Genomic DNA, 27,134 nt, shown 5'->3' on the forward strand with positions numbered 1-27,134 from the left:
TATTGTGTCCATCTTCACGAAGGGCGTTGGAATAAAAGAAATTAAAATATGTTTGTATTTATTGATTCAACCATTCTGTAAAATAGTTACAGGCTTTCGGATTAATAAGTCCCGTATCTGCACATCTACTAGCTACGGGACACATCCCACATGTAATCTTCACTAGCCCTGGTGTTGGCAAAAACCTATTTACAGCTTTATACAAGTAAGAACCATTTGCTGCTAGAATCCGTTCCGCATTGTTGTCCAAGACTACTGTATACAAAATGCTTTCTATATCATCTACTGATAGAGAAACTTTACTGATACCCAGTTCAGAAATAAATTTGTGGACATCGCTAGCTGTAGCATAACTTCTGTTTCTTACTAAAAGGGGGCCACCAGCCTTTTTATTAGCTTCTTCCCATTTTTCTACTAAAAACCTATGACACTGTTGGCTTAGCACATCAACAAATTCTGATTCAAAATCTTGATCTTGATACCAAGCCCCTCCTGTTACTGACCTGTCTGGTTCCAAATCATACAGCATATAAACTTTCTTTTTACTGGCCTAAAAAATAATTATTGTTTTATTTACTTTTATTGATATAGGGGTCCCAAAAGAAGCGGGACCGTTGACTATTTCGCGAAATATACATCGGACCGAAAAACAAAAAAACATTTTAAATATTTTTAGAAAATCTATCGAATGTCACCAAACACGTCCCTTAAGGTACTAGTACACTTTAGAAAACCAAAAATAATCATTTTTTTCAAGATTTTTTTCTCAGAGCCTTTATTAAAAATGAACATAAAACTTTTTACATATTAATATCTAACTCTTGGGCAGTACAAAAATATATCTTTTTTCATTTATGCATATGCACTAATATTGTAGATGGCGCAAAAGTCGAGGCTTCGAAAAATGTAGCTAGTTAATCTCAGCATTGGGATATCTGAAACAAAAAAATTGTACTGCATTTGAAAAGGGAAGGTTTCTTACGTGACAATTTACCACAAATTGACCAAAAAATAAAAAATAAATATTTTTTAAACATAAAAACGGGCGATCTTTTCACACAATTTTTTTAAATTTCCGTAAAATCTTTTTTAAAATGGAAGTAGGTTGAATGCTCTAATATTTGGAATTTATAGGAATAAATTAAATTAATATTTATTGACGGAAAACTCCATTTTACAATTACAATTAAAAGTCAAAATTAAACATTGAACACAAGTTAACTTACATTACTTACAATTAAACTAACATCAAAAAAAAATTTAAAATCAAATTAAAATAATTCACGTGAAATAGTCCTTTTAAAAGCATTTAGTGTGACTCCCATAAAGTCTATATTTGGAAACTCATTTACACTAGAAACAATTCTATTTAAAGGTATATTTTCTGCATGACGTGTATTGCACGATCTAGCGGATAGCAAGGGACATCTTCTCAAATTCCTAGCTGGAACATAAAAATCTATTCGACCCAGAATGCTAGGTGCAACAATAATACCATTTAACACCTTAAATACGAAATTAAGGTCAAAGTATCGCCTGCGATCATCTAGACGGTGCAAATGAAACATCTGCATGACCTGACTGGAATTCAATTGCATTCCTCTAGTCTAGTACCTAATCTATACCGCAGATATCTAACGAATTTATTTTGAATCGATTCAATTCGATATTTGTGATTCTCATAACTTGGACTCCAAATCACTGAACAATACTCTAGTAATGAACGAACATAACTCAAAAACAATCTCACAATTACAAACAAATTATTAAAATCATATGACATTCTGATGACTAACCCTAATGTCCCATTAGCACGCGCAATAATGGCATCATAATGGTCCACGAAACTTAGCTTACTATCCAGTAACACACCTAAATCCTTAATTACCTGAACCCTAGATAAATCCACATCTCCTATCTTGTATTTAAAATCACTGGTGGTCTTATTACGTGAAAAAATAATATATGAGCATTTCGGAGCATTCAATCTAAGATTATTTTCCTGGCACCAATGTACTAAAGAATCCAAGTCTCTCTGCAAACCCTCACAATCAGATTCTGACCTAATGCATTTAAATATCTTTAAGTCGTCTGCAAATATCAGATATTCAGATTTAAAGTTCCTACCAATATCATTTATCAACAACAGAAAAAGCTTAGGACCCAAATGGGAACCCTGCGGAACCCCTGACACGGCTTCAAATCCATTAGAAACACATCCTGCTGATCTTACTTGCAATGTTCTTCCTGCAAATACGAAGTAAACCAAGCTAATAAAGAACCAGTGATACCAAAGTTTCTCAGCTTTGTAATTAAGACATTATGATCTAGTAGGTCAAAGGCCTTACTGAAATCGGTGTATATAGAGTGCACCTCGTAATCCTCATCCATTGCTGTACCTATACTATCGATATACGAAAAGAGGTTAGTGAGAGTAGAACGTCCGCCTACAAATTCATGTTGGTTGTCCGTAATAATGTTCCTAAAATAATTATCCAAACTTGGCAAAACCAGTTTTTCAAATACTTTAGATAAAGCTGACTGAATACAAACTGGCCGATAATTTTTGATATCACTATGATCTCCTAGTAGACAAGGCGGAAACGGCGGGTTCGTTGGGAAAAATATTCCCATGAGATATTTTTGCATAATCACATTCGTGAGACATCCCAGAATAAGGTTCAAGAAATCGCCCCCGAGAAAAGTGGGCCAATTTTTTTTTTTAATTTTTTTTTTAATCAAATTGCAAAAATCAATATTTTGGCCCCGACTAATTTTTATTTAGGTTTTTTGGACCATTCTGGACAGAAAAGGTCTCTTATAACTTTTCTCTAAAGTTGAACTTTTTCGAGTTATAAGCAAGTTAAAATTTGAAAAACGCGAAAATGGCCATTTTTAAGGCTTAATAACTCGGTCAAAAATTATTATTTTGAAAGTCAGAAAGTGACTAAATCAAAGTTTAAAGTCGCCGTTACATGATCCTGAAGAAATCTGTGTAATCTGTGAAAGAAATTTACTACTAAGCTGATATTTTTAATTAATAACAATGAGTGGTTGTATCGTATTGACGCTGCTGTAAATGTGAGTGCGAGTAAGATGCACAATTGGACTGCTGGAATAGCTTCTCTCTCGCACTCAGCATTTACAGCCCCGCACACGTGCATGGCGCTTATTATTATTACTTAAAAATAACAGCTTAGTAATAAAATAATGACAAAAATTTCTTCAGGATCTTGTAGGGCGGGCTTCAAACTTTGATTTAGTCATATATTAACTTTTATAATAATAACTTTTAACCGAGTTTTTAAGCCTTGAAAATCGCCATTTTTCGTTTTTTTCAATTTTAAATTGCTTATAAGTCGAAAACAATCAACTTTAGAGAAAAATTATAAGAGACCTTTTTTGTCCAGAATGGTCCAAAAAATTAAAGAAACAATTGTTCGCGCCAAAAATATTGATTCTTGCAATTTGATTAAAAAAAAAATTGTTAAAAAAAAATGGGCCCACTTTTCACTTGGGCGACTTCTTGAACCTTATTCTGGGATGTCTCACGAATGTGATTATGCAAAAAAATCTCATGGGAATATTTTTCCCTTCGAACCCGCCGTTTTCGCCTTGTCTATACCTTGAAAATAGGACACACAAAGGAATGTTTCCATCTGTTCGGGAAAATTCCCGTCTGGAGAGATTTATTAAGAACATATACTAATGGTTCACACAAGGACACTGCACTTTCTCTTAGGAACAAATTCGGTATCAAATCAGGGCCAGCCCCTTTATTGACATTTAATGACAACAACACATTCAGTAAATTGTCGAAAGTGACTTCGAGGTTACTAATTTCCACCTGCAGCTGTTGTGAGAAAATTTCATTACTCTCCAGGTTATCCAGAGATTTACCATTAAAAGTGATGTATACAGTACCAAAATGTTTCGCAAACAACTTTGTTATTTTTTGTTTGTCATTTTCACTTTCCTCACCTAGAAACATAAAGCCAGGGAGAGCACCATGTCCGTTGGTTTTATTTTTGATCAACTTCCAAAATTCACCAGCGTTCTCATTTATTCTCACTTCCATCTTTGAAACGTAAGCATTGTAAGACTGCTCAGTGAGTGATGAGCATTCATCTCTCAAATTTTTAAATTCAATATAGTGGTGATACTTATTTGTAGTTTTATATTTTTTATGCGCAATCTTTTTTGCAATGACTTTACTCTTAAGTTCAGATGAGAACCAAACAGGAAAATTCGTTTTCCACCTACCTCTACCGAAAGTATACTTTTCTGGACCTGATTGTAGGGAGCAAAGTTGTACTTTTCCTCCCTAGGGAGGAAAATATTTTTCCTCCCTAGGGAGGAAAAGTAAAAGTGACGTCATGATATTTCATTCATGAAATATAACTTATTGACGCCCTGTACAATATCTATTTTCTATTACGTAAGTGTGTATACATTTTAACGTTTATTTAAAAACACTCTGTATTTTGCAGAATGGTAAAAAACAGTAAATTGTTATTCTGATTTAACAATGTTTACATTAATAATTTGACTTATATTTGACAGTTGACAGTTATATTGTACCTACATGTTAGTTTTAGTTCTAATAGATTTTGTTGGTTAGTTACATAAATAAATTAAGTAAAAATGAAAAAATGACTTGTTATTTGAGGAAGGTGGAAAAACCATATGTATAACATGGGAGTAAAGTGCCTTTTCCTCCCTTGAATGATTACTGCCCTCCGCTACGCGTCGGGCAGTAAACTTCATTCTCGGGAGGAAAAGTAGCACTTTCCTCCCTTGTTATACAAATAGCTATTTTTTTACAGATATCTTTGGTACAAAAAGTTCAATTGCGTTCCAAATAATGGAATAAAAAGCATCTAAAATGTCATTTACATCCTCTAAACAGTACAACTCAATCCAATTGATCTGAAGCAAATAATTATTCAAGGCACCATAATCCGCCTTGTGAAAGTTATAATAAATATTAGTTTCCAAACTGATATATTGATTATCAAATAATATTAATGCTTCAAGTGAGGGATGATACCTGTCACACGTCATTAAAGCTTCCGCTTTTTTTAGATTTAAATAAGTATCAGAGAAACACAGATCAAGAATTGAGTCATACTGGTTTTTAAAATAATTATATTGACCTAATCCTAAAAAATTGAACTTATCACAAAACAAAATTTCAGTATCATTACTTATATTTTTAGCAGTCGTCTCACCGTCCCATATCAGATTTGGTAGATTATAATCCCCAAATAATACTAGTTTAGAATCTTTATACTTATTCATAATTAGTTTTACAGTATCAATGTGATTGGAATAAACATCCAATCTAGATCTGGGCGGAATGTAGACACAGCCAAAAACATATTTAATGCAATTAATAGTAATTCCAGCAAAAACCTGTTCTACATTTGAACTGGCAATTTCCACTAGACAAGAACTGATATCACTTCTAACTGCAATTAACACTCCACCTCCTCTTGATTTCTTGCTGGAAATATGATTACGGTCCCGACGGTATACGGTATATAAATCACAGAAAACTTCATTACTTTTAATTTCAGGACCAAGCCAACTCTCTGTTAGGAAAATAACGTCATATGTAGCTGAACAGGATGTCAAATAAATGTCCTTTAGCTTCGTACGCAAACCATGCACATTTTGGTAGTAAAGTGATACGACTATTCATACTTATGTTCGCATTTGGGAGTTTTTTGGATTCTGGTGGTTTTGTTCTTTTACCTTTGAAATAAACGGGTTACCATTCTTGTATCGTATTGCCAAGTTTGATTCACCATTTCTTCTACGCCTATCAAGTTCTTCATATAATTTCTTGAGATGATTTCGTTGCATTTGAGTAAGATCTGATTTAATCAATATGCTCGATGGCTTCAACTTATGTTTGTTTTTAAGACATGCAATCACTGTGGTATTATTTTGAAAAATTACCTTAAGTGGTATTGGCCTGTCACTACTGCTATTACCACGTCCTACCCTCAAAACCTTAAACTCAGTTGCTCCAACCTCCAGTTTCGTTAGTACTTCTCGAGTATTTGCCTTGTCATGATCTATTCTCTCATTAGTAACCTTAGAATAAAAGGCAGATTTCGAGCATATAGTTTAATCAAATCTTGCCCAAGTATACTTTCGCTAACTTAGCATCATCACGGGCATTTCGTCAAAACAGGAAGATATCCCAGCAAAATGTAGATAACATTTGTATGGCAAGAACGCAATTAAAAAAATTTTGCAACTAATAAATAACATTAACACTGGACGAAGGACAAACAGATCAAAAATTAATTAAAGTTTGCCGGATACTACATCTTGGCAAGAAAAATGTAAGAACAATGATGTTCATTGAACATTGTTCTTACTGGGATATCTTCCTGTTTTGACGAAATGCCCCTGATGATGCTAAGTTAGCGAAAGTATACTTGGGCAAGATTTGATTAAACTATATGCTCGAAATCTGCCTTTTATTCCTATAAATCTTTTTTTGCGGAATGTTTCACTAACGGTGGTAAATTGTCACGTAAGAGACCTTCCCTTTTCAAATGCCGTACGATTTTTTTTGTTTCAGAGATCCCAATCCTGAGATTAACTGTCCGCCATCGGAACTACTTTTTTTCGAGGCCTCGACTTTGGCGCTCTCTACAATATTAGTGTACGTGCATAAATGAAAAAAGATATATTTTTTGTATTCTCTAAGATTTAGATATTAATATGTAAAAAGTTCAATGTTCATTTTTAATAAGGGTCCCAAGAAAAAAAATCTTCAAAAAATGCTTATTTTTGGTCTTCTAAAGGGTACTAGTACCTTAAGCGCATCACCCCCTTGGGATGGGCGAGGAGCAGCTTTAAAATCTTAAACGGGAACCTCCATTGTTTATTACTGATTTGGATTCCTCATGAAAAAATAAGAAACTTTTATTTGAAACCTTTTTGTCGCATTGTTGATAGATGGCACTATAATTTTAAAACACGATTTATGAAAAACCAGAAAACACATATTTATTATTTTTCAAACAACAAAGAAAATATAACAATAAAAGCCAATAGGAAGGCGAAAAAAATGAAGGCCCAGAAAGAGATGGTTGGATCACATGGAAGACGACCTGAAAATCATGAACATAAGGACGAAGAAATGCTTTCAACAAACTGAAAGTATTCTGTACCAGGGACATCACAATTTCTTTAAAGATAAGACTTCTGAGATGCTATGTGTTTTCCTTATTATTTTATTGATTGGAGACTTGGACATTAATAAAAGATGCTTCGGACAGATTAGAAGCCTTCGAGTTATCATCCTACAGTAGGATATTAAGAATAAGTTGAGTCACGAATGTCAAGGTTTTGAGAAGAATGGGAAAAGATAAATATTCCAAGCTGTGGGTGAAAAATAGGTCGATTTCAGGATATAATTCAGGAATTTTTTAAACCTACCAGGTGTTGTAAAGGACGATGGCAGGAATAACTTCTACTAAAATGTAACCAAAAACTTTGTGCGGTTTTTATTTATGACGTTTTTCATTGGTTAAATTTGCAATTTTTAAAGATTTTTAATTTTGCAGCTTAGGATATTCATTTTAGAGAAAAACTTTTAAATAGAAAATTGTAGTAAATTAAAAAACCTACAATTTGAGCTCTGGCAAGTTTAATTTTGTTAATAAGTTATTGAAAACCAGCCGGCGAAAGGTCCAAAATAGCCGTTTTTTGCAATTGCATTATTTATTGTAAAAATAACTTTTATGAATGTTTTAATACTTTAAAATGAAGATCTTCTAATACCAAACATAAAAAAAATAGTAGAGCCCGATTGGTGAACTTGTTGCTTTGATATTATAACTTGTTTATCCCAAGGGGTCAAATATCCAAGGCTATAACTTTTTCAAAAAAAATCGTAGAGAGTTAATCCAAGATCCACTCTCCTTTTAAAGACTTATATTTTCATATTCTGATGTAAATAAATGCGTATAACATTTTTCAACCTCTTATTTCGGGTTTGAAAATAAGGGGGCAAATTTCGTTATAAACATTTAGAACTGAAGCCGCCCCTGTACATCCTATGAGTTTCTAACTTGCTAAATTTTCTAAATTTTCTACGTTCAACTGAAGCCGAGATAATTGTTTTTGTTTTCTTTAATCGTAGTGACTTTATTTATAACAATTAAGAAATTATTTCACAGTCATTGACCAAAGAAAAAATAAAATTATTTTAACCAAAAATTACATTTAATTATTAAAAATGATTTTTAAAGTATAGTGGAGATTTATTTTTCGTTACGAATGTGATTTATTATGTCGGTTGCCCTTAGCAACGGTTAGCAACTTATAATACATTGAATGACGGTTTTTGCTTTAAATTTTACAGCACCGCTTGGATTGACATGAAATTGGGCAAACACATGGATAACATGTCAAAGAATAAAAATGATATTGGGGCCTCTATGTGCTTTTGTCCTGGGGGTGAGTTGCACCCCTTATAAGGGATGAGAAAATATATGTTCAAAATAAGTTCGGAAATGGATAAAACGTCTAATATGGCTTTTCATCGATTGTCATTTGTTTCGAGCTTCTGTCATGTGTCATATAATATTAATATATCTACGTCATACGTCTTCGGTTTGTATCATTGGTAATACCAATAACGTACGACGTAGATATATTAAAATTATGTGACACATGACAGAAGCTCGAAACAAATCACTGTGAATGAAAAGCCCTATTCTAAGCACCTTTTGTTCTATAGCATTTTTTCACCAAGTTAATATTTTTCGAGTTATTTTCGAGTAAATACCTTCATTTTGCAAAAAAAAAACACGTTTTTAGGCGGTTTTTGACAAATAACTCAAAAAGTAAGTATTTAAAAAACATTTTTATCAAAAATATAGCATATTAAAAATTGAAAAAAATGATGTATGCACGAACTCTCTAGAGCCAGTAGAAACAAAGTTCTAGCTAATGAAAAATAGGTTCATATCCGTCAAATTTCAAAGTGAATTATTTCAACTTGAAATAACCAAAAAATCATGCACTTTTTGGAGAAAAATCGTTACAACGTTTTTTAAAATGTTTAAAAAAATATGTACATCTGTTTTTTAAAAATGTTTATAGCATCATAAGTAAGCAAGTTACGCTGAAAATAAAGTTGATAATAATAAAGATGCTCTTTTTTTTGTAAAAAAAAACTCGGGAAAGTCACCCCCTAATTACCATCTTAAATCAAATTAATCATTACCGCTTCACAAGTTACTATGCTCATGTATCATTTATAATATGATCTGTAGGTATCATCGGTTCAAAGGGCTTATTTAAAAAAATTGGTTTTAAAGTAAATCTGTTTTAATTTTTAATTTTGAAAAAATCTTTTTTTCAAAATAACTTAAAATTTATTAGTGTGACCAAAAATCACAAAGAGTAAAAAAATGTAGTTTTTGCTTTTCTGAATATTTTGGATTTTTTGGTTTTTTTTTTGAAGCCAAAAATTGGTTAAGACAAGGCTGTTCTAAATTTGCATACACTCGTGATTATTGACTAGTTCAAGTCCTTTTAACTACAGCCCCTTCAAAAATAAGCACTTTGAACCGATGAAACTTACAGACATAAACGACACATACACGAGTAAAACTACATTGAAGTAACTTGGTGAAAAAATGCTATAGAACAAAAGGTGCTTAAAATTAGACGTTTTATTCATTTCAGAACTTATTTTGAACATATATTTTTTTACCCCTTATAAGGTGAGGTGAGTTTTGTCCCAAACTCACCCCCGGGACAAAAGCACACAGAGGCCCAATATCATTTTTATTCTTTGACATGTTATCTATGTGTTTGCCAAATTTCATGTCAATACAAGCGGTGCTTTAAAATTTAAAGCAAAAACCGTGATTCAATGTATTATAAGTTGCTAACCGTTGCTAAGGGCAACCGACACAATAAATCACATTCGTAACGAAAAATAAATCTCCACTACACTTTAAAAATAATTTTTAATAATTAAATGTAATTTTCGGTTACAATAATTTTTATTTTAAGATAATAGGTATGTTCTAGCAAACAGTCAAACTAGTCAGAAACCGTCAGCAAACAGTTGGTCAATGAGAGAACATACAGTCACCAGGCTATCCCCTTTACTCGCGCTGGTCCGCTATTCGCTGATGGTTTCAAACCGTTTGACACTGATGCTAGAACAAACCTAATATAAGTCTTTATTTAGTCAATGACTGTGAAATAATTTCTTAATTGTTATAAATAAAGTCGCTACGATTTAAGAAAACAAAAACAATTATCTCGGCTTCAGTTGAACGTAGAAAATTTTTATTTTATTTCGAATAAAAAATTTTATTTCCAATAACATTTAGGTATTAAAATTTTATATTTTGTTAATAACAAATTTTTTTAAATAAATTTTGTCTTCAGCAACAATAACCTGCGAGTTAGAAACTCATAGGATCTACAGGGGCGGCTTCAGTTCTAAATGTTTATAACGAAATTTGCCCCCTTATTTTCAAACCCGAAATAAGAGGTTGAAAAATGTTATACGCATTTATTTACATCAGAATATGAAAATATAAGTTTTTAGAAGGAGAGTGGATCGTGGATTAACTCTCTAAGATTTTTTTTTGAAAAAGTTATAGCCTTCGAGATTTGACTCCTTGGGATAAACAAATCGTAATATCTAAGCAACAAGTTCACCAATCGGGCCCTACAAATTTTTTTTAGGTTTGTTTTTGAAAGATCTTCATTTTAAAGCCTTAAAAAATACATAAAAGTTATTTTTACAATAAGTAATGTAATTGCAAAAAACGGCCATTTTGGACCTTTCGGAGGCTATTTTGCAATAACGTATTAACTACATTAAACTTGTCATAGCTCAAATTGTAGGTTTTTAAACCTACTGCAATTTTCTATTTAAAAGTTTTTCTCTAAAATGAATATCCTAAGCTGCAAAATTAAAAATCTTTAATAATTGCAAATTTAACAAATGAAAAACGTCATAAATAAAAAACCGCACAAAATTTTTGGTTACATTTTAGTAGAAGTTATTCCTGGCATCGTCCTTTACAACACCTGGTAGGTTTCAAAAATTCCTGAATTATATCACGTTTTTTCACCCAGAGCCTGGGGTAAAAGAGGTTTTAAATACAATTAGGGTTAGAAAACTTCAATATCTGGGACATGTCATGAGGGGCGAGCGTTATAACTTGTTACAATTAATAATACAGGGTAGAAGGAGTCGTGGAAGACGACGCACCTCCTGGTTAAACAATTTGAGAGCTTGGTTTAACTGCACTTCTGCTGATCTCTTTATAATATTATGTATTTATAATACTTTGACATTTAGGTATTAAAATTTTATATTTTGTTAATAACAAATTTTTTTAAATAAATTATTTATTTATTCTATTAATTATTGCTAATGTTCCAATTAAATATACCCATCCAATAGTGACAGAGACACACCATACAATGTGACACAGGGTTTGAACGTCAAGTGGATGCCCATAATTAGCAATTAAAAAAACAACAGTCTAAATTGAAATAAGTCCCGTTTACTCATCAGAATCTTGAAATTGAACGGACAGAAGGACAAATGAAGATTTGAGAGATTTATATGGAGAGCCCCGCATAATATGATTAATAAGAACACAAGACTGAGATGGCTAGGCTACATACAAAGGATGTCAGAGACTATTGAAAATGGTCAAGTACAACGGGAGGACCTCAGAGAAAAGGAGACCCAGGACAAGTTAGAAAATTGATGTAGAAGATGATCTAAAAATGGACAACAAGGGATGGACAAGAATGGTCAATCAAGCCATGGGCCTACTAGGCTTAACCCACTGATTATTATTATTATACTTATATCCATAGTTACTTGGATAGTTAAAATTAGATGGTGTAATTACTTACAGATACTGATTTTACAGCTTTAATCAGTTTCTTGGTTTCTAAACTTTTCAAAACTTTGTTAAGCTGTGTCATATTCAAATTGGAACTAAATCTGATATCTCTTATCCATATGCCCTTGTTTCCTGCTTCTTCTATTATTTTATATACTACTTTCTCCTCACTATCTGCTCCTTTAATGTTTGTCTTCTTAGATGGATCCTTGTATTTGTATAAGAGGTTATCTTTGGTTTTAAACAAATCAAATGTGCTAAAAAACATATTTTTATGTAAGTAATAAAACATTAGTACTATTGAATATCATGAACTACATAGTTAGAGCAAAGATAAGAATCGGCATTAGAACAAACTACTTACAGGACAAATAAAAAAAGGAAAAAATATGAGACAAGTACATACGGGTGTCACAATAAGAATGGCTCTCGGCCATATCTCAAGAACTGGTTATAGCACAACTTTGAAAAAAAATATATAACAAGTCCGATTCTGCTAAATCGAATTTTGCAAACTTGGTCTTGTCTAAAACAGCTCTTTTTCGTCAATGTAAGAGTTATAATTTCGAAACAGCCCAATAAGTAATATGCCAGCTAGGAAGCGTTATTAAATTTTTTTCAGAAATCTAGTTTTCTTTGGAAAATATTAAAAACAAGTATGCATTTTTAATCATCTATTACAAAATTAGACCAAATTAGCAACAGAATAGCGAAAACCGCATGTCGATACCTTTTTTCTGTCTCGAGATATCTTAAGAAAGGTGTAAATTTCAAACATAACTGTTACTGTCACCGGTCAACCAATTTAACAAAAAGTAGCGTGCTATGGAAAAAACAAAGAAACATTTTCCAGATTTCAAAGTATATAATTAATTAAAACAACAATAAGACAAACAACACCATGAAATATAACAAAGAAATAAAAACAACTACTTAGTGACGACCTAAATGTTCAAAGTTTTGGCCATCATTTTCGATGCGAGCATTTACTCCTTCACGAGTAGATTGAACAGCAGTCTCAAAAAGTCTCTAAAAGTCAGAATACTTTTATTTATGGGGACGGATTAAAGACCTTGTTTTTGCCGCTTGGCCCACTACTCAAGAAAACATGATCCAAGAATACGAAATGGCATATTACAAAGCATTTCGAGAGCAGAAATTGAGACTGCTGTTCAATCTGTTCTTGAAGGAGTAAATGCGATCGAAAATGATGGGCAACAATTTGAACATTTAGGTCGTCACTAAGTAGTTGTTTATATTTCTTTGTTATATTTTATAGTGTTGTTTGTCTTATTGTTGTTTTAATTAATTATATACGTTGACATCTGGAAAATGTTTCTTTGTTTTTTCCATAGCACACTACTTTTTGTTAACTTCGTTGACCGGTGACAGTAATAGTAGTATGTTTAAAATTTACACGTTTCAGATATCTGGAGATAGAAAAAGGTATCGACATGCGGTTTTCGCTATTCTGTTGTTAATTTCGTCTAATTTTGTAATAGATGATTAAACATGCATACTTGTATTTAAAATTTTCCAAAGAAAATTAGATTTCTGAAAAAAATTAAATAACGCCTACTAGCTGACATATCGTCACCCTAATTAGCAAAACTCGTAACTCCAAAACGACAAATGGTTCAGGAGTCAGCAGACACAAAAAAAAAACTGATGAGTTACAAGGTTTTCTTTTACGCTTATATTTAATTTCTACGTTTAGGTGGAGTTACAGAATTTGGTTAAAAAAAGAATTAATTTACAAACAGATGGCGCATATAATATTCACAAATTGAGTAAAAATGGAGTTACGAGGTTTGCTAATTAAGGTGACAATATTATTTATTAGGCTGTTTCGAAATTATGACTCTTAGATTGACGAAAGAGCTATTTTCAACAAGACCAATTTTTGCAAAATTCGATTTAGCAGAACCGAACTTTCAGCAATTTTTTGATAACAAGGTTCCCACTCACCCCCACCTCTTATTTGCAAAGGTAGACTTAAACTTGTCAAATCAAATATGGGCAGAATTTTATGAAGAATACGATGATCGACATTCTAATGCTCTTTCATTGGTCCCATTTTCTAAAATTTTGATTTCTTAATTTTTGATCTTCAATTACGCCCTCTAGCGGCGGACCTACAATTATGAAAATAATTTCCAGGCATTTCTCTAGGCAACTTTTGTTATAATTTTTTTTCTCAAAGCTGTACTTTAAACGGTTCCTGAGATATGGCCGAGAGCCATTCTTATTGGGACACCCGGTACATTAAAAAATGCGGACATGATAAGTGTACCAAACTATGCTTTTTTTGGGAGGAGGAAATCTTCATAAGACCGTCAGGGTAGACCGTAGCACCCCAAGAAATTGGTGTTCTGCCCTCTACCCTGGTGTGTGGGATTCAGTCCGCTTGCCCGATTCAGACACCCGTGAAGCCAAGCGAATCAATCGTGAAAACGCAACTGCCTAAACACTAAAACCCCCTCATTCCAGCCGTGGACACCCGGTACGTATTTTTAACAAACGTTACTTCAGATGCCCCGCTGCTGACCCTATCTCTACTCCATGTCGGTGGAGCCGACTGTGCGGAGTAGTTATTCTTTTATTTGTTCCAGAAATAAAACATCGAGTACTGTGTACAAAAAGAAAAGTATATGAAAAAAGTTAAAATAAAAGGAAGCATAAGTGTACACAACTAAAATAAAATAAGATGAAAATAAGTATTCATAAAACAGTGTAAAGATAAAAATGTATAGATAAAAGATAAAAGACTACCAAACAAGACTACAAAAAAAAGTACCAAACTATGCTAGAAAAACATATAGGAGACTTAACGCAAATAGAAAATTTAAATGTTGAGGACATATCGCTGGTACCTATGATTAATGTGATTCCTAATACATTTCCAGTGAAAATAATAACTTTTTGATAAGTATTGGCGATTACAATTTTTTTATATGCGTGTCCGCGAAGATTATAACTCCCAAAATATTTATAATGACAAGATTTAGTTCATAATAGATGCCGACGAAAACAATTATTTCCCTTTCTGTTTCTGTTTCTGCCGACGAAAACAATTAATTCTGAGAACTTTTTAGTAATTATAATTTTCGTGAACACACAAACAGAGATGACGCTTTTGCCGATACTCCTCAAAAAAAAATTTTTTCGCTGATACTTTATTAGGGATTATAATTTTCACAGTCATATAATCAAAAAAATTTTTTTTCGCGGCGTTCATTGAAAGTTCTACTATTAACGGCATTTTTCGGAGTTATACTTTTCGTAGGCGGCGGCGATATGGAGAACATATAAGAATGCATTCATAAACTCAGCAACAGAAACAATTAGATATAAAATGAACACTGATAAACCATTGATAACCCAGAACACTAAGATACAAATTGAAGAGAGAAGAACAATAAAAACAAAATTAATCAGAAGAGGAACACTGATAAAACGTTGATAATCCAGGATCATCATCATCAATGGTGCTACAGCCCTATGAAAGAGCCTCGACCTTCCCAAGTCTATTACGCCAGTCAGTCCTATCCATTGCCAACCGTTGCCAGTTTGCTGCGCCTATTTTTCTCCCATCCTCATCTACACCATCTTTCCATCTAAGTTTTGGCCTACCCCTATTTCTACTTCCCACAGGTTGTGACATAAGGATTCTTCTAGGAGGGTTGTTATGCTGTGATCTTGCTAGATGTCCTGCATATCTTAGTCGTCCTATTCTTATAAGAGATACTACGTCTTTTCCACCAAATATATGTTTATATCTGTGGTATACCTCGTAGTTGTACCTCCTCCTCCAAATACCATTTTCACAGATGCCACCGAATATGCCTCTCAGGATCCTTCGTTCAAATATAAGCAGAAGGTTTTCATCTGCCTTGGAGATGGTCCATGTCTCCGATCCATATGTCAACACTGGTTGTATAAGGGTTCTGTATATGGTTATTTTTGTTTATTGGCTTAAGTTTCTGCTTCTCATATGTCTACTCAGTCCAAAATAGCATTTGTTCGCTAGAATTATCCTTCGCTTGATTTCTTCTGTCATGACGTTTTCCTTGGTGATCAGGGAGCCTAAGTATGTGAATTTGTCCACCACTTCAAAGGTAGAGTTATCAACAGAGAATTGGTGACCGATGTTTCTGGCTCTATTGTTGGGTGTTGATGCCACCATCTTAGTTTTCTCCTCGTTTACTGTCAGGCCCATATTTTCTGAGGCATTTGAGAAGGTGGTATACATTTCTTCTAGTTTGCGTGTTGTGCTGGCAACTAGGTCCACGTCATCGGCATATGCCAAAATTTGGGATGATTTATTAAAAATATTTCCTCTGTTGTCTATTCAGGCATCTCTGACCGCCTTTTCCAGAGCTATGTTGAAGAGGAGAAACGCCAGCGCATCTCCCTGTCGCAGCCCAATATTCGTTTCAAACGCCTGTGATTGTTCGCCCTGCATTTCGACTTTGCAAACGACTTTACGCATTGTAGCCTTAACCAATCTTATCAGTTTGTCAGGGATGTGGAATTCATCCATGGCTTCATACAATTTATTTCTTAGGACACTATCATAGGCCGATTTAAAATCTACGAAAAGATGGTATGTGTCGATATTGAATTCATTGGTTTTTTCCAGTATTTGTCTTAGCACAAAGATCTGGTCTGTTGTTGATCGACCAGGCCTAAAACCACTTTGATATTCTCCAAGAAGCTCCTCTGAATATGCACTTAGGCGACCATATAAGATGCTCGAAAATATTTTGTAAGCTGTATTAAGGAGGGTTATCCCCCTATAGTTTCTACATTCCAATTGATCACCCTTTTTGTGTAGCGGGCAAACGATTCCAAGACACCACTCTTCCGGGATTTGTTCCTCATTCCAGGCTCTTAGTATTATTTTATATATTTGATTAGTCAGGGTAGCACCTCCATATTTAATAAGTTCCGCGGATATACCACCACTTCCTGGAGATTTATTATTTCTTAGGTGTTTTATTACATCCCGTACTTCTTGAATTGATGGAGGCTCTAATGGTGTATTGTTGGTTGCTCTTGGGTTCGGTTGATTTGGATCTTCTACTTCGATGGTAAGTAGTTCTTTATAGTGTTCCACCCACCTTTTCCATATAATATGATAATCCAGGATACTACGACAAAAGTTGAAAAGAGAAGAACAATAAAAACATTATTAGAACAACAAATCCCCTAAGACGAAGAGAACTAGAGGATGAATACAAAAGAAAAACCAGGGAAGTAAAAAACGAGCTAGATTGGACAAAAGGTTGCACATACAGCAAATTGGAAAAAATGGAGAAGCAGCAGCCCAAAATACAGAGAAGAAGAGAAAGACATGCAATAAACTATTTAAAAAATGGCAAAGCGTCTGGAATAGATGGAATATCAGCAGAATTAATGAAGGCGCACTTAACCCTGTCAGTGGACATGCTTTACCTATGACTGAAAAAAATATGGATCGATAAAAGTATACCTATGGAATGGAACGAAGGAATCATAATAAAATTACCAAAGAAAGGAAACCGTGCTTTATATTGGAGACCAATCACCATATTGAACGTGGCTAGTAAAATACTTGCAAGGATCATCCTGGAACGAATAAAAGACACCAGAAATGAAAAACTTAGAATAGACCAAGCAGGATTTCGGCCCAACAACTCTTGTGTAGATCATGTAAACACTTTAAGAACCATTTTGGAAGAGGTAACGAAAAAAATGGAGAAATTTTTACTAATTTTATAGACTTTGAAAAAGCCTTTGATTCAATTAACTACAACATAATGTGGAATATACACTAAGGAACATCAGATAAATATATTAGGACATTAAAGCTCCTTTACGAACAATGCACTACAAGAGTTGAGCATGAGGGTGAACTATCTGAACAAATAAATATTAAAAAGGAGTTAGACAGGGACACGTTTTGTCACCTACACTGTCCATAATAATAATAGATTGAAAGTAAATTTAGTGAAAAATTTTTTTCTTGGTAAAAGGTATATTTATTTAGAAAACCACAAAAGCCACTTACAGGACCACAAATATCACAAAACATTTTCGCTCTTTAAGAAGAGCATCATCAGTGTTACAAAAACATGCTGAGCCACCCAAAAATACAAAGGTAAAAACCTTTTAAAAATAGACTAAATGTCTTACATAAATAAATAGGTACATTATGGACCAAAGGATGGATATAATCCCTATGCATATGGCAACATACAACACCCACACGTGGCACGTGGATTGCGAGGTAGTAATTAGGTCATTACAATGAGAGAGGTGACTGACACCTCTCTCAGCATGTTCTTGTAACACTGATGATGCTCTTCTTAAAAAGCGAAAACGTTTTGTGATATTTGTGGCTCTTTTTTGGAGTTTTTTTTAAATAAATATAACTTTTACCAAGAAAAAAATTTTTCACTAAATTTACCTGTAATTGAATGGGTCCGCCGAATAATGTTGTAAGTGCCACATCATTCGCTTTTCAGAAATCAAAAAAGAAGTTTTAAAATTATAACAATGGCAAACTTAAACATTTCAAGAGTTATGGTTTATGTTTAAACCAAGAGGAATAAACTAAAAAGACAAATTCACACCCAAGAAAGTAATCTTTTTTGGTTGATCATATCAGCCTTCGACGGTAACCCATACATATTATATTATACTAATACTTCGCTAAAGAGTACTAAAAACAATTGTTTTTTTTTATATATAAAAGTATACTAAAAATTAAAGGAATAATGCAGAAAACACAAAAAATTGCCAATATAACTTAGTTAACCTATGTAATGCCAGAAGTGTCAAAATTTCATAAAAATGTCATTAATGTCAAAATTTTATAACAGTGGAGTAAACTTGCCTGAGGTTGTACCAATTACAAACAAGCATTACAGCACAGTAAATTTGAATTACTCATCTTGGTTTAAAAACAGACCATAGTAATAAAGTTTGTAAATACAAATTACAAACTGTATTACTCACCCTTAAAATGTATAAACTTACCATTATCACAATTTTATAAAACTTTTTCGTCGACTTCTCAAAAACGAACAATGTGGTGCTTACAATGTTATTCGGCGGACCCATTCAATTAATGGTATACAGCCAGCTACAGGAAATTCTTCCTTGTGGATAATAATAGATTGATTGCATAATGAAGCAGACCGAAAATAAAAAACAGGAGTACAATCAAAACAAAAATAATCTCCACCAAAAAAACCAATGATGCATATACAGTAAAACCTCTGTTAACCGAATCCTTTTTAACCAAAACATCGTTTAACCGAAATGGCTGACCGTTTCAATAATTTATCAATAAAAAGTAAATAAAAAAGGAATAACATTAAGGAAAATGAATATGTTTAGAGTCAGTGGTTTCCAACCTTTTTGTACCTGCGCCCCCCTTAAAAAAAATAAAATTCTTGTGCCCCCTTAATTTTTTAACAGTCTAATTTTACAAATTCTCAACTCCATCCTGAAAATTTGCTATCACTAGATAAATACCTATATTATCATTTCCTGCTCTGCTGTCGTAAGGCCAAAATCATCATATTTTTCAATCACAAACGGGTTTCTAATCCATTCATATTTGGACATGTCAAGATCTTTAAAGTAAAACGAGAATTATTGCTTCTATAGACTGGTCAAATGATTATTAATAAGAACTTTACTTTCTTCTATTTCATCAGTAAGACAGGTAATTTTAAAAGTGGCAAACATGTCAACATTTTTCAAACTTATTATCCACAGTTCTAATTTTTTCATAAATGCAGTAATATTGTCTTTCTGCGTAAATGCATGCATTTGAGGCCCTTACATTGATTTATTTAAATACTGTGTCTTTGAAGAATATTAACTAAATACGCAAGTTTTAAAGGAATTTCGTGCCATAAAACAAGTTTGCTTATTCTCTATTATTATCAGTAAGAAATAAAATCGCTTCTTTTAGCTTAGACACCCTTCAAAGTAGAAAGATGGCGTCAGCTGTGAAACATGCGAAAGACGACGCTCCCGATAAAACGGCATTTAAATGCTGCAAAACGAAAAGTTCCACTGTGGTAATCTGTGTTAAGTGCGGTAGCCTTTTCCACAATTCCTGTGTGAACAGAGATTGGGCCGGAAAAGTAGTTTTCGTCGACAAAAGTCGTATTTACTGTTGTGATGCGGAAGCTCAGATGACCGAGGTTAAAGAAGACAAAGATAGCCAAAATGTAACACCAGAGAACATAAAAGATTTGAGAAGGTTAGTGGATGAATTAACTGACAAAAACAAGATTCTACAGGAAAATGCCAATCTGTGGAAGGAAAAGTATGAGAATGCCATAAAAAAACCGGAGACTTCACGCTCAAAGAAATGTAAACATCCTTCGTCCTCTTCCCCGCACCTTTCGCCTGCCTTCATCATATCCTCTCACGCTGACGATGACGTCTCAGGCGCCGGCGCATTGAAACCGGATCAAACGGAGCAGATGGAAACGAAAATCGAACGCAACGAACAACAGTTGGTAGCAATGAATTCGCCAAAAGTCAAAGTCAATAATGTCAACGTCAACGACATGACAAATAAAACAAAAACAAAACAGATTTCGGATTCGGAAATCAATAATTCTGAGTCCAAAATATCTCAACTTCAAAAACATCAGTTAACAAATACCAATGAGAGTGAAACTACTGAAGGTTGGACCATTGTCCAAAACAGAAAGAGAGCAGCCCCTAAAAATCGTAGACCGGCACAGCTGCAAGTGTCACAACACTCAAGGTAGCTGAATCACCATCCCCCAAAACTTGGTTCTTTGTAACCGGCTTCCACCCCTCAGTGGACTCGGCAGCCGTTAAGGCTCATTTAATGGAGAATGGAATGAAAGCAGGGTTTATTTGCCAGAAAATGTACACTAAAAAGGATGATCAAAGAAGTTCCTTCAAGCTAGGAATTCCCACAGATCAGGCAAATGAAATTGTTGATACCTACGTCCCTTTGGCCAATTGGGATCTCAGTCAACCATTTTATGAATATCCAGAGCCACCAGGGACAAAAGATGAAGAAGATATAAACTCAAGTAAATCTCCAATACCTCTTAGTATTTTTCACTCAATATGCAGTCACTGAGAAATAAGATTGGTCTCTTGGAGGCATGCATCAAAGACAAGAATGTTGACATTTCTATGCCTTACAGAACACTGGCTGGCAGACGAGGAAATCCAAACAGTCCATATTGAGGGCTACAGATTGGCCAACTACACGTCAAGGTCACAAAATAGAGGAGGGGGTTCTGCGATCTTCGTCAAAAATACTATATGTTTTAATGTTGTTAATAATGACACTTTTATAATTGATTTTTGTATAGAATATTGTTGTATATGTCTAAAAGATTTTAACTTGTTAGTTTTAGCAGTATACCATAGCCCCTCTGGCCCGTTTGACATCTTTTTGGACTCTCTTGAAGGAGTTCTAGGCACATTAAGCCCAAATAAACAAGTCCTTGTTGCTGGGGACTTCAATGTGGACTTCCTTGTTGACAATGCAAGTGCCCGTAAACTTCAAGGCGTTCTTGAAGGTTTTCACCTAGTCAAGACTATAAATGAATCGACAAGGGGTAATAAGTGTCTTGATAACATTTTCATGGATCCTGGATTGCCCCTGTACTCTGCTGGTTTTTGCGACTGGTTTTTCAGATCACAAAGGCCAGATTGTCAAATTTGAGATTCAAAAAAAGGTTAAAGGTTTTACTGAGACAACTATGCTTATTAGGCCTATAACTGAAAAAGGTAAGAACATATTTTTCAACAAAGTATCGGAAGTAAGCTGGGATTTTATCTATGAAGATAACACTGATGATGAATTAAAATTCTGTCACTTTATGAATATTCTTGAAAGTTGTTTTTTAGAATCTTTTTCACAAAAAAAATATACAGTAAGATCAGACCAATCTGAAAAAATCACATGGTTTACAAATGACCTACAGGCAATGCGGGAACATCTAAAATTTTTAGAATAATTTTATAGGCAACATAAAAATGATAATAACCATCATATACTTAAACAATTCAGAAATCAATATAAAAATGAAATTAAGAAAGCCAAAGTGAGGTCAAATGACCAAATAATATTAAATTCAAAAAATCCATAGAAAACCATGTGGAACATGATAAACAAATATCGAGGAAAATCAGGGTCTTCATTAGAAGATCACGCCAAACCAGTTCAATGATTATTTTTCCCAAATTGCCACTAATATAGTTAAAGACATTCCAAAATTAAATATTGACTTTATTAATAAAATTAATTATGTCAATCATACAAACACCTTTTCATTTCTTGAAATTACCTTTAATCAAACGAGGGATATAATAAACAGCTTAAAGAATAAAAATAGCCATGATATATATGGATTTAATGTTAACCTTATTAAAATGATTAAAAATATTATTATAAGCCCACTCACTAAACTAATAAATCTATGCTTTAAAGGAAATAAATTTCCATCAGTCTTTAAAAAAGCAATTGTTACACCAATTTATAAAAAAGGGGACGTTAAGAATCCAGAAAACTATAGACCTGTTTCGCTGCTTCCAATAATCTCTAAAATTGTTGAAAAAGCTATGGCAGTACAAATAACCACATTTTTTGAAAATAATAACTATTTCTCAGACTCTCAGTTCGGTTTTAGAAAGGACAAATCCACAGTACTTGGCATACTGGACTTGGTCTCACATATTGTAGACTCCTTTCATAGGTTGCAGTTTAATACTGTTCTGTTTTGTGACTTGAGCAAGGCATTTGACTGTGTAGATCATGGAATGCTCTTGCAAAAACTCAAAAAATACAACTTCTGTCCTTACAGTGTAAAACTAGTTCAATCTTACTTAGAAAACAGAACACAGGTTGTGAGGGTCTCTGGGGTGTTATCGGGAAAGAGTGTTGTTAATATTGGGGTTCCCCAGGGCTCTGTACTGGGACCCATTCTCTTTCTAATTTATATTAACGACCTTACGAGCATTAACACAAATGCAAAGTACACACTCTTCGCTGATGACACCACAGTGTCTTTTACAACTGATACACTTGGGGAGTTGCTTGAGGGTTCTATGTCTGCACAGTCAGTGACCAATGAATGGTTTTGCGTAAACCGATTACGGCTCAATGCAGCAAAAACCAACAGAGTTGTTTTTTCTCTCAGAGACACACAGAATGTAAATGATGGTATGAGCAGTGTCAGATTTCTGGGTGTATTATTAGATCCCAAGCTTCAATGGGGTGAACATATCAACAGTCTAAGTAAAAAGCTAGCACAAAATCTGTTTGTACTCAGGAATCTGGCATCTAATGTTTCACATAAAGTCTTAATAACAGCGTACCATGCAATTTTTCAGTCTCATCTAGCCTATGCCATTTTAGTCTGGGGTCATTCAGCAGAAATGTTGACAGTCTTTGGTTGGCAGTGTAAGGCAGTTAGAGTTCTTGCTGGTCTTTGGTATAGGGATGATTGTAGGCAAGCATATAGGTCCCTAAGAATTCTCACTGTTCCATCTCTATATATACTTGAGAACCTAATGTTTATCAAGAGGGGAGGGGCGCACTTTGAAACCCATGAGAACATACACCAACATGACAGCCGATATAAACACCATCTCGTGCTAGCCTACTGGATATTGAGGAGGTGTCAAACTGGGCCAGGATACTGGGCTATTAAATTTTTCAACAAACTTCCAGATAGTTTAAAGTGTCTTCCATTAAATCAATTTAAGAGTACAATTAAAGATATTTTGTTAGAAAATGTTTTTTATAGTAATGAGGAATTTCTTGCATTTAGATTTTAGGATTTTATGACTTTAAGCAGTGTCCATTGTTAATGTAATCAAATTTAATGTTAGTATTTAATGTTATTAATACTCTTAGTCGTATTGTGCATCTTTTTAATTTGTATTGCGTCCAAATCTTTGTGTAATTTTATTTGACATGTGTTAAACACTTGTGTTATTGACATGAATAAACGAATCTGAATCTGAAGTACTTTGACACGAGAAAGCCAATGTGTCTCACAATAATATAGAAGTGATCTATATTCCGAACCCACGGCATCAAACAATTTTGTGAAAAGTCATAATGGGCTGTTTCTAATAAAATTTACAGCTCTTATAATAACTTCAAATACTGTTAGTGGATCTTCATTCATATCTCTTAAATGCGTCCAAACTGCACTAGGAGCCACCTTTCGAACTCGTGCCTGTAGATTGGCGTTTTTTCCTGCCATAGATACAGCTCTAAACATTAGTGTTTTTTTAAAAGAAATCTTCTATTTTCCTACGTGTTTCCTTTGACGATGTTTTGCAGCTATATCTCTTGCATAGCATTTGCAGATGATCTGACGCTATTAGCAACAAGCAAAAAAGAACTACAAAAGTTAATGAAAAACATAATAACAGAAGCCAAAAAATTCGGACTTAAAATAAATGAAGAAAAGACAAAATATATGATAATGGGAGAGATCCAAAAAGAAAAAGAGAATAACATCATAGTACAAATAGATGGAGAAAAAACATACTCGTTTAAAAGAGCCAAAGAAATTATTTACCTGGGAGCCAAAATAGATGAAAATGGTCATGAAGAAGGGGAGATAAAGGCAAGAATAGCTAAAGGAAATAAAAAATATGGAGCATTACGCACATTATTGAAATCCAAATACGTATCAAGAAAAACAAAAATAAGAATTTATAAGACTGTTATCAGACCTACAGTAACATACGCAAGCGAAACATGGGTGCTCAAAAAGTCAGAAACAGACCTGTTAGAAAGATGGGAGAGAAAAATGCAAAGAGCAATATATGGAGGTGTGAAAATAGAAGGTCAGTGGAGAAGAAGAACCAATAAAGAATTGGAAGAACTATATCAAGAGCCAACGATTACGATGACGATCAAAGCACAGAGAATACGATACTTGGGGCACATAGAGAGAATGGGAAGTAAACGAATGCCAAAAATGGTACTTTCACGAAGACCAATACAAAAGAGGAGGAAAGGCAGGCCAAGGAAAAGATGGAAGGACAGTGTATATGAAGACTTGAAGAAAAGTAACATTGAGAGGTGGAAAGAACTAGCATTGGACAGAAGGAGATGGAGAGAGGTTGTGAAGGAGTGTATAAAAAGACTGAAGTGTATTTAAATAAAATTTATAAGTTATGTAAGTTACTATATATTAAGTTATTTACTATATTATTTATGTAATCAGAAATGTAAACATTTTAGCCCTAGGCCTACAAGGCCCGTTGCGCTTAATAAATAAATAATAAATAATAACTTCAAATACTGTTAGTTGATCTTCATCCATATCTCTTAAATGCGTCCAAACTGCACGAGGAGCCACCTTTCGAACTCGTGCCTGTAGATTGGCGTTTTTTCCTGCCATAGATACAGTTCTAAACATTAGTGTTTTTTTAAAAGAAATCTTCTATTTTCCTACGTGTTTTCCTTTGACGATGTTTTGCAGCTATATCTCTCCAATAGATACTATGTAATTTAATAAAAGAAAAATACAAAAACGTTATTTTTAACCGAAATTTTTGTTATCTGAAACGGCCCCCAATTATTTCGGTTAACGGAGGTTTTACTGTATTATATACCTGGAGGAGAAACAAATATAAGAAGTAGAAGAGTTCGGCTATCTGGGTAGTCCAGTAAATGCAACAGGTGACATGGAAAAAGACATTCCAAGAAGAATAGGCTTAGCACAAAGCGCTTTTAACACATTACGCAACGTATGGGCCTTGACAGAAAAATGTCTTAGTCTTAGTATATAGAGCCAAAACAACAAAAAAAATTTCCAAAAAATGCAATCCTTTGTGAACAGATGTCTACGAATAATATTGAAAGTATTTTGGCCAAATAAAAACACAAACGAAAAACTGCCATATAAACCAGAAAAAATAGAAATTACAATAAAAAAGTGGAAATGGAGGTGGATAGGTCACACATTACAGACACCTGTCAAATATAGCAAGACAAGCTTTAAACCTCAGTCTACCAGGTAAAAGAAAACAAGGAAGATCTTTAGCCACATTGAAGAGAACGATAGAAAAAAACTTAGACAAGTTAATTTAACATGGAACGAAGTAAATAAATATTGCAAGGAACAGAAGATAATGGAGAAAATTAATCAATAAAATTGGGTGGGACTCAAGCAATGATGTGTGAGACTAGCAACCTTACCATCAAATCTTTTGCTACTGAAACACTGATGTGCCCTTTGCAGCTAAATTATTTATATATATTATTGAGAACTTGTACACGTACAAATATCTATTATTGAATAATACTTACCCATTTTTTAAACATTTATTAATAATAGTTGTTATTTCTGTAAGGGGTACATCAGGCATATGCTTTGTTATGTCGTCATTTGAAATACCTTCTGAATTAGATTTTGCCAATTCTATTAATCTATTTTCGGCTTCAGTACTTTCACTAACGTTACCGTTCTGTGAAGACTGAGTGCTCATCTTGAAATAAATTTCTAATTTACTTTTATAAAAATAAAACAAAACTTTCTTTACGTGTCACATAACCTCAAACCGGTGTATCGTAGTAAACTTCGCGTCTATTTTTGATAAGTGGTCTCTATGATATTGTTATTTGGCATAATAAATATTTTTTGTTTGAGGAGAAAAAGGCAACGTCGGTAGTCCGACTCTCGGACTACCGCTTTCGAAACCAAAATTTTAAACAACAAATTCTGGTAAAATTACTGAGTCGAACAGGAAAATATATTAACTAGAAGTTTGTACAAAATAAAATTAAAAGTAATTCCTTGTAAGTAACGTTTATTATACAAAAAAAAAACCAATGACAAGAATACATGTAAAATACTTTATTATAAATAAATAATACCTTATTTTAAATTATATACAAAATATCGCTAGAAATAACTATAACAACAATTGCTCACATGGTTTGATGTGCAGTCTTGAGGTTTAGAGTAGATAACTTTCTTTTTTTTTGTTATTCCTCTTAGCATTATTTTTCTTTTTATACTTTTTTGAAGATTCATCACTTTGATGGCTGCTATTTCTGTTTTTTGTATAATTATTTAAAACAATATTACACATAATTTTTATAATAGCAGAATAAACTTTGAAGGCATTTTCCCCACATTCACACTAAAATTCAAAATTTAAGTGAAATCCTTCATGTAAACTTTT

The 27,134-nt window shown here is 33.4% G+C and overlaps 2 protein-coding genes across 2 annotated transcripts in view; one reads left to right on the forward strand and one right to left on the reverse strand.

The window, feature by feature from the left end:
• Positions 1-27,134, forward strand: part of LOC126889995 (uncharacterized) — a 241,029-nt gene that overhangs the window by 166,083 nt on the left and 47,812 nt on the right. The gene's annotated exons all lie outside the window — the stretch shown is intronic.
• On the reverse strand, positions 42-26,543 carry LOC126889996 (probable DNA-directed RNA polymerase III subunit RPC6). The gene is made up of 3 exons (XM_050658797.1): positions 26,257-26,543; positions 11,932-12,178; positions 42-550 (listed from the first exon to the last, which is right to left on the reverse strand). The coding sequence occupies exons 1-3, from the start codon at positions 26,433-26,435 to the stop codon at positions 59-61; spliced, it is 918 nt and encodes a 305-aa protein (XP_050514754.1). The 5' UTR covers positions 26,436-26,543; the 3' UTR covers positions 42-58.

Source organism: Diabrotica virgifera, chromosome 8, assembly GCF_917563875.1.
Source record: "Diabrotica virgifera virgifera chromosome 8, PGI_DIABVI_V3a".
Classification (NCBI taxonomy): Eukaryota; Metazoa; Arthropoda; class Insecta; order Coleoptera; family Chrysomelidae; genus Diabrotica; species Diabrotica virgifera.

Coding starts and splice junctions, on each gene's coding strand:
- LOC126889996 (XM_050658797.1), bottom strand. CDS start 26,435: ATGAGCACTCAGTCTTCACAGAACGGTAACGTTAGTGAAAGTACTGAA. Junction 12,179..26,256: donor AATAAATGTTTAAAAAATGG/GTAAGTATTATT, acceptor TATGTTTTTTAG/CACATTTGATTTGTTTAAAA. Junction 551..11,931: donor AAGCTGTAAAATCAGTATCT/GTAAGTAATTAC, acceptor ATTATTTTTTAG/GCCAGTAAAAAGAAAGTTTA.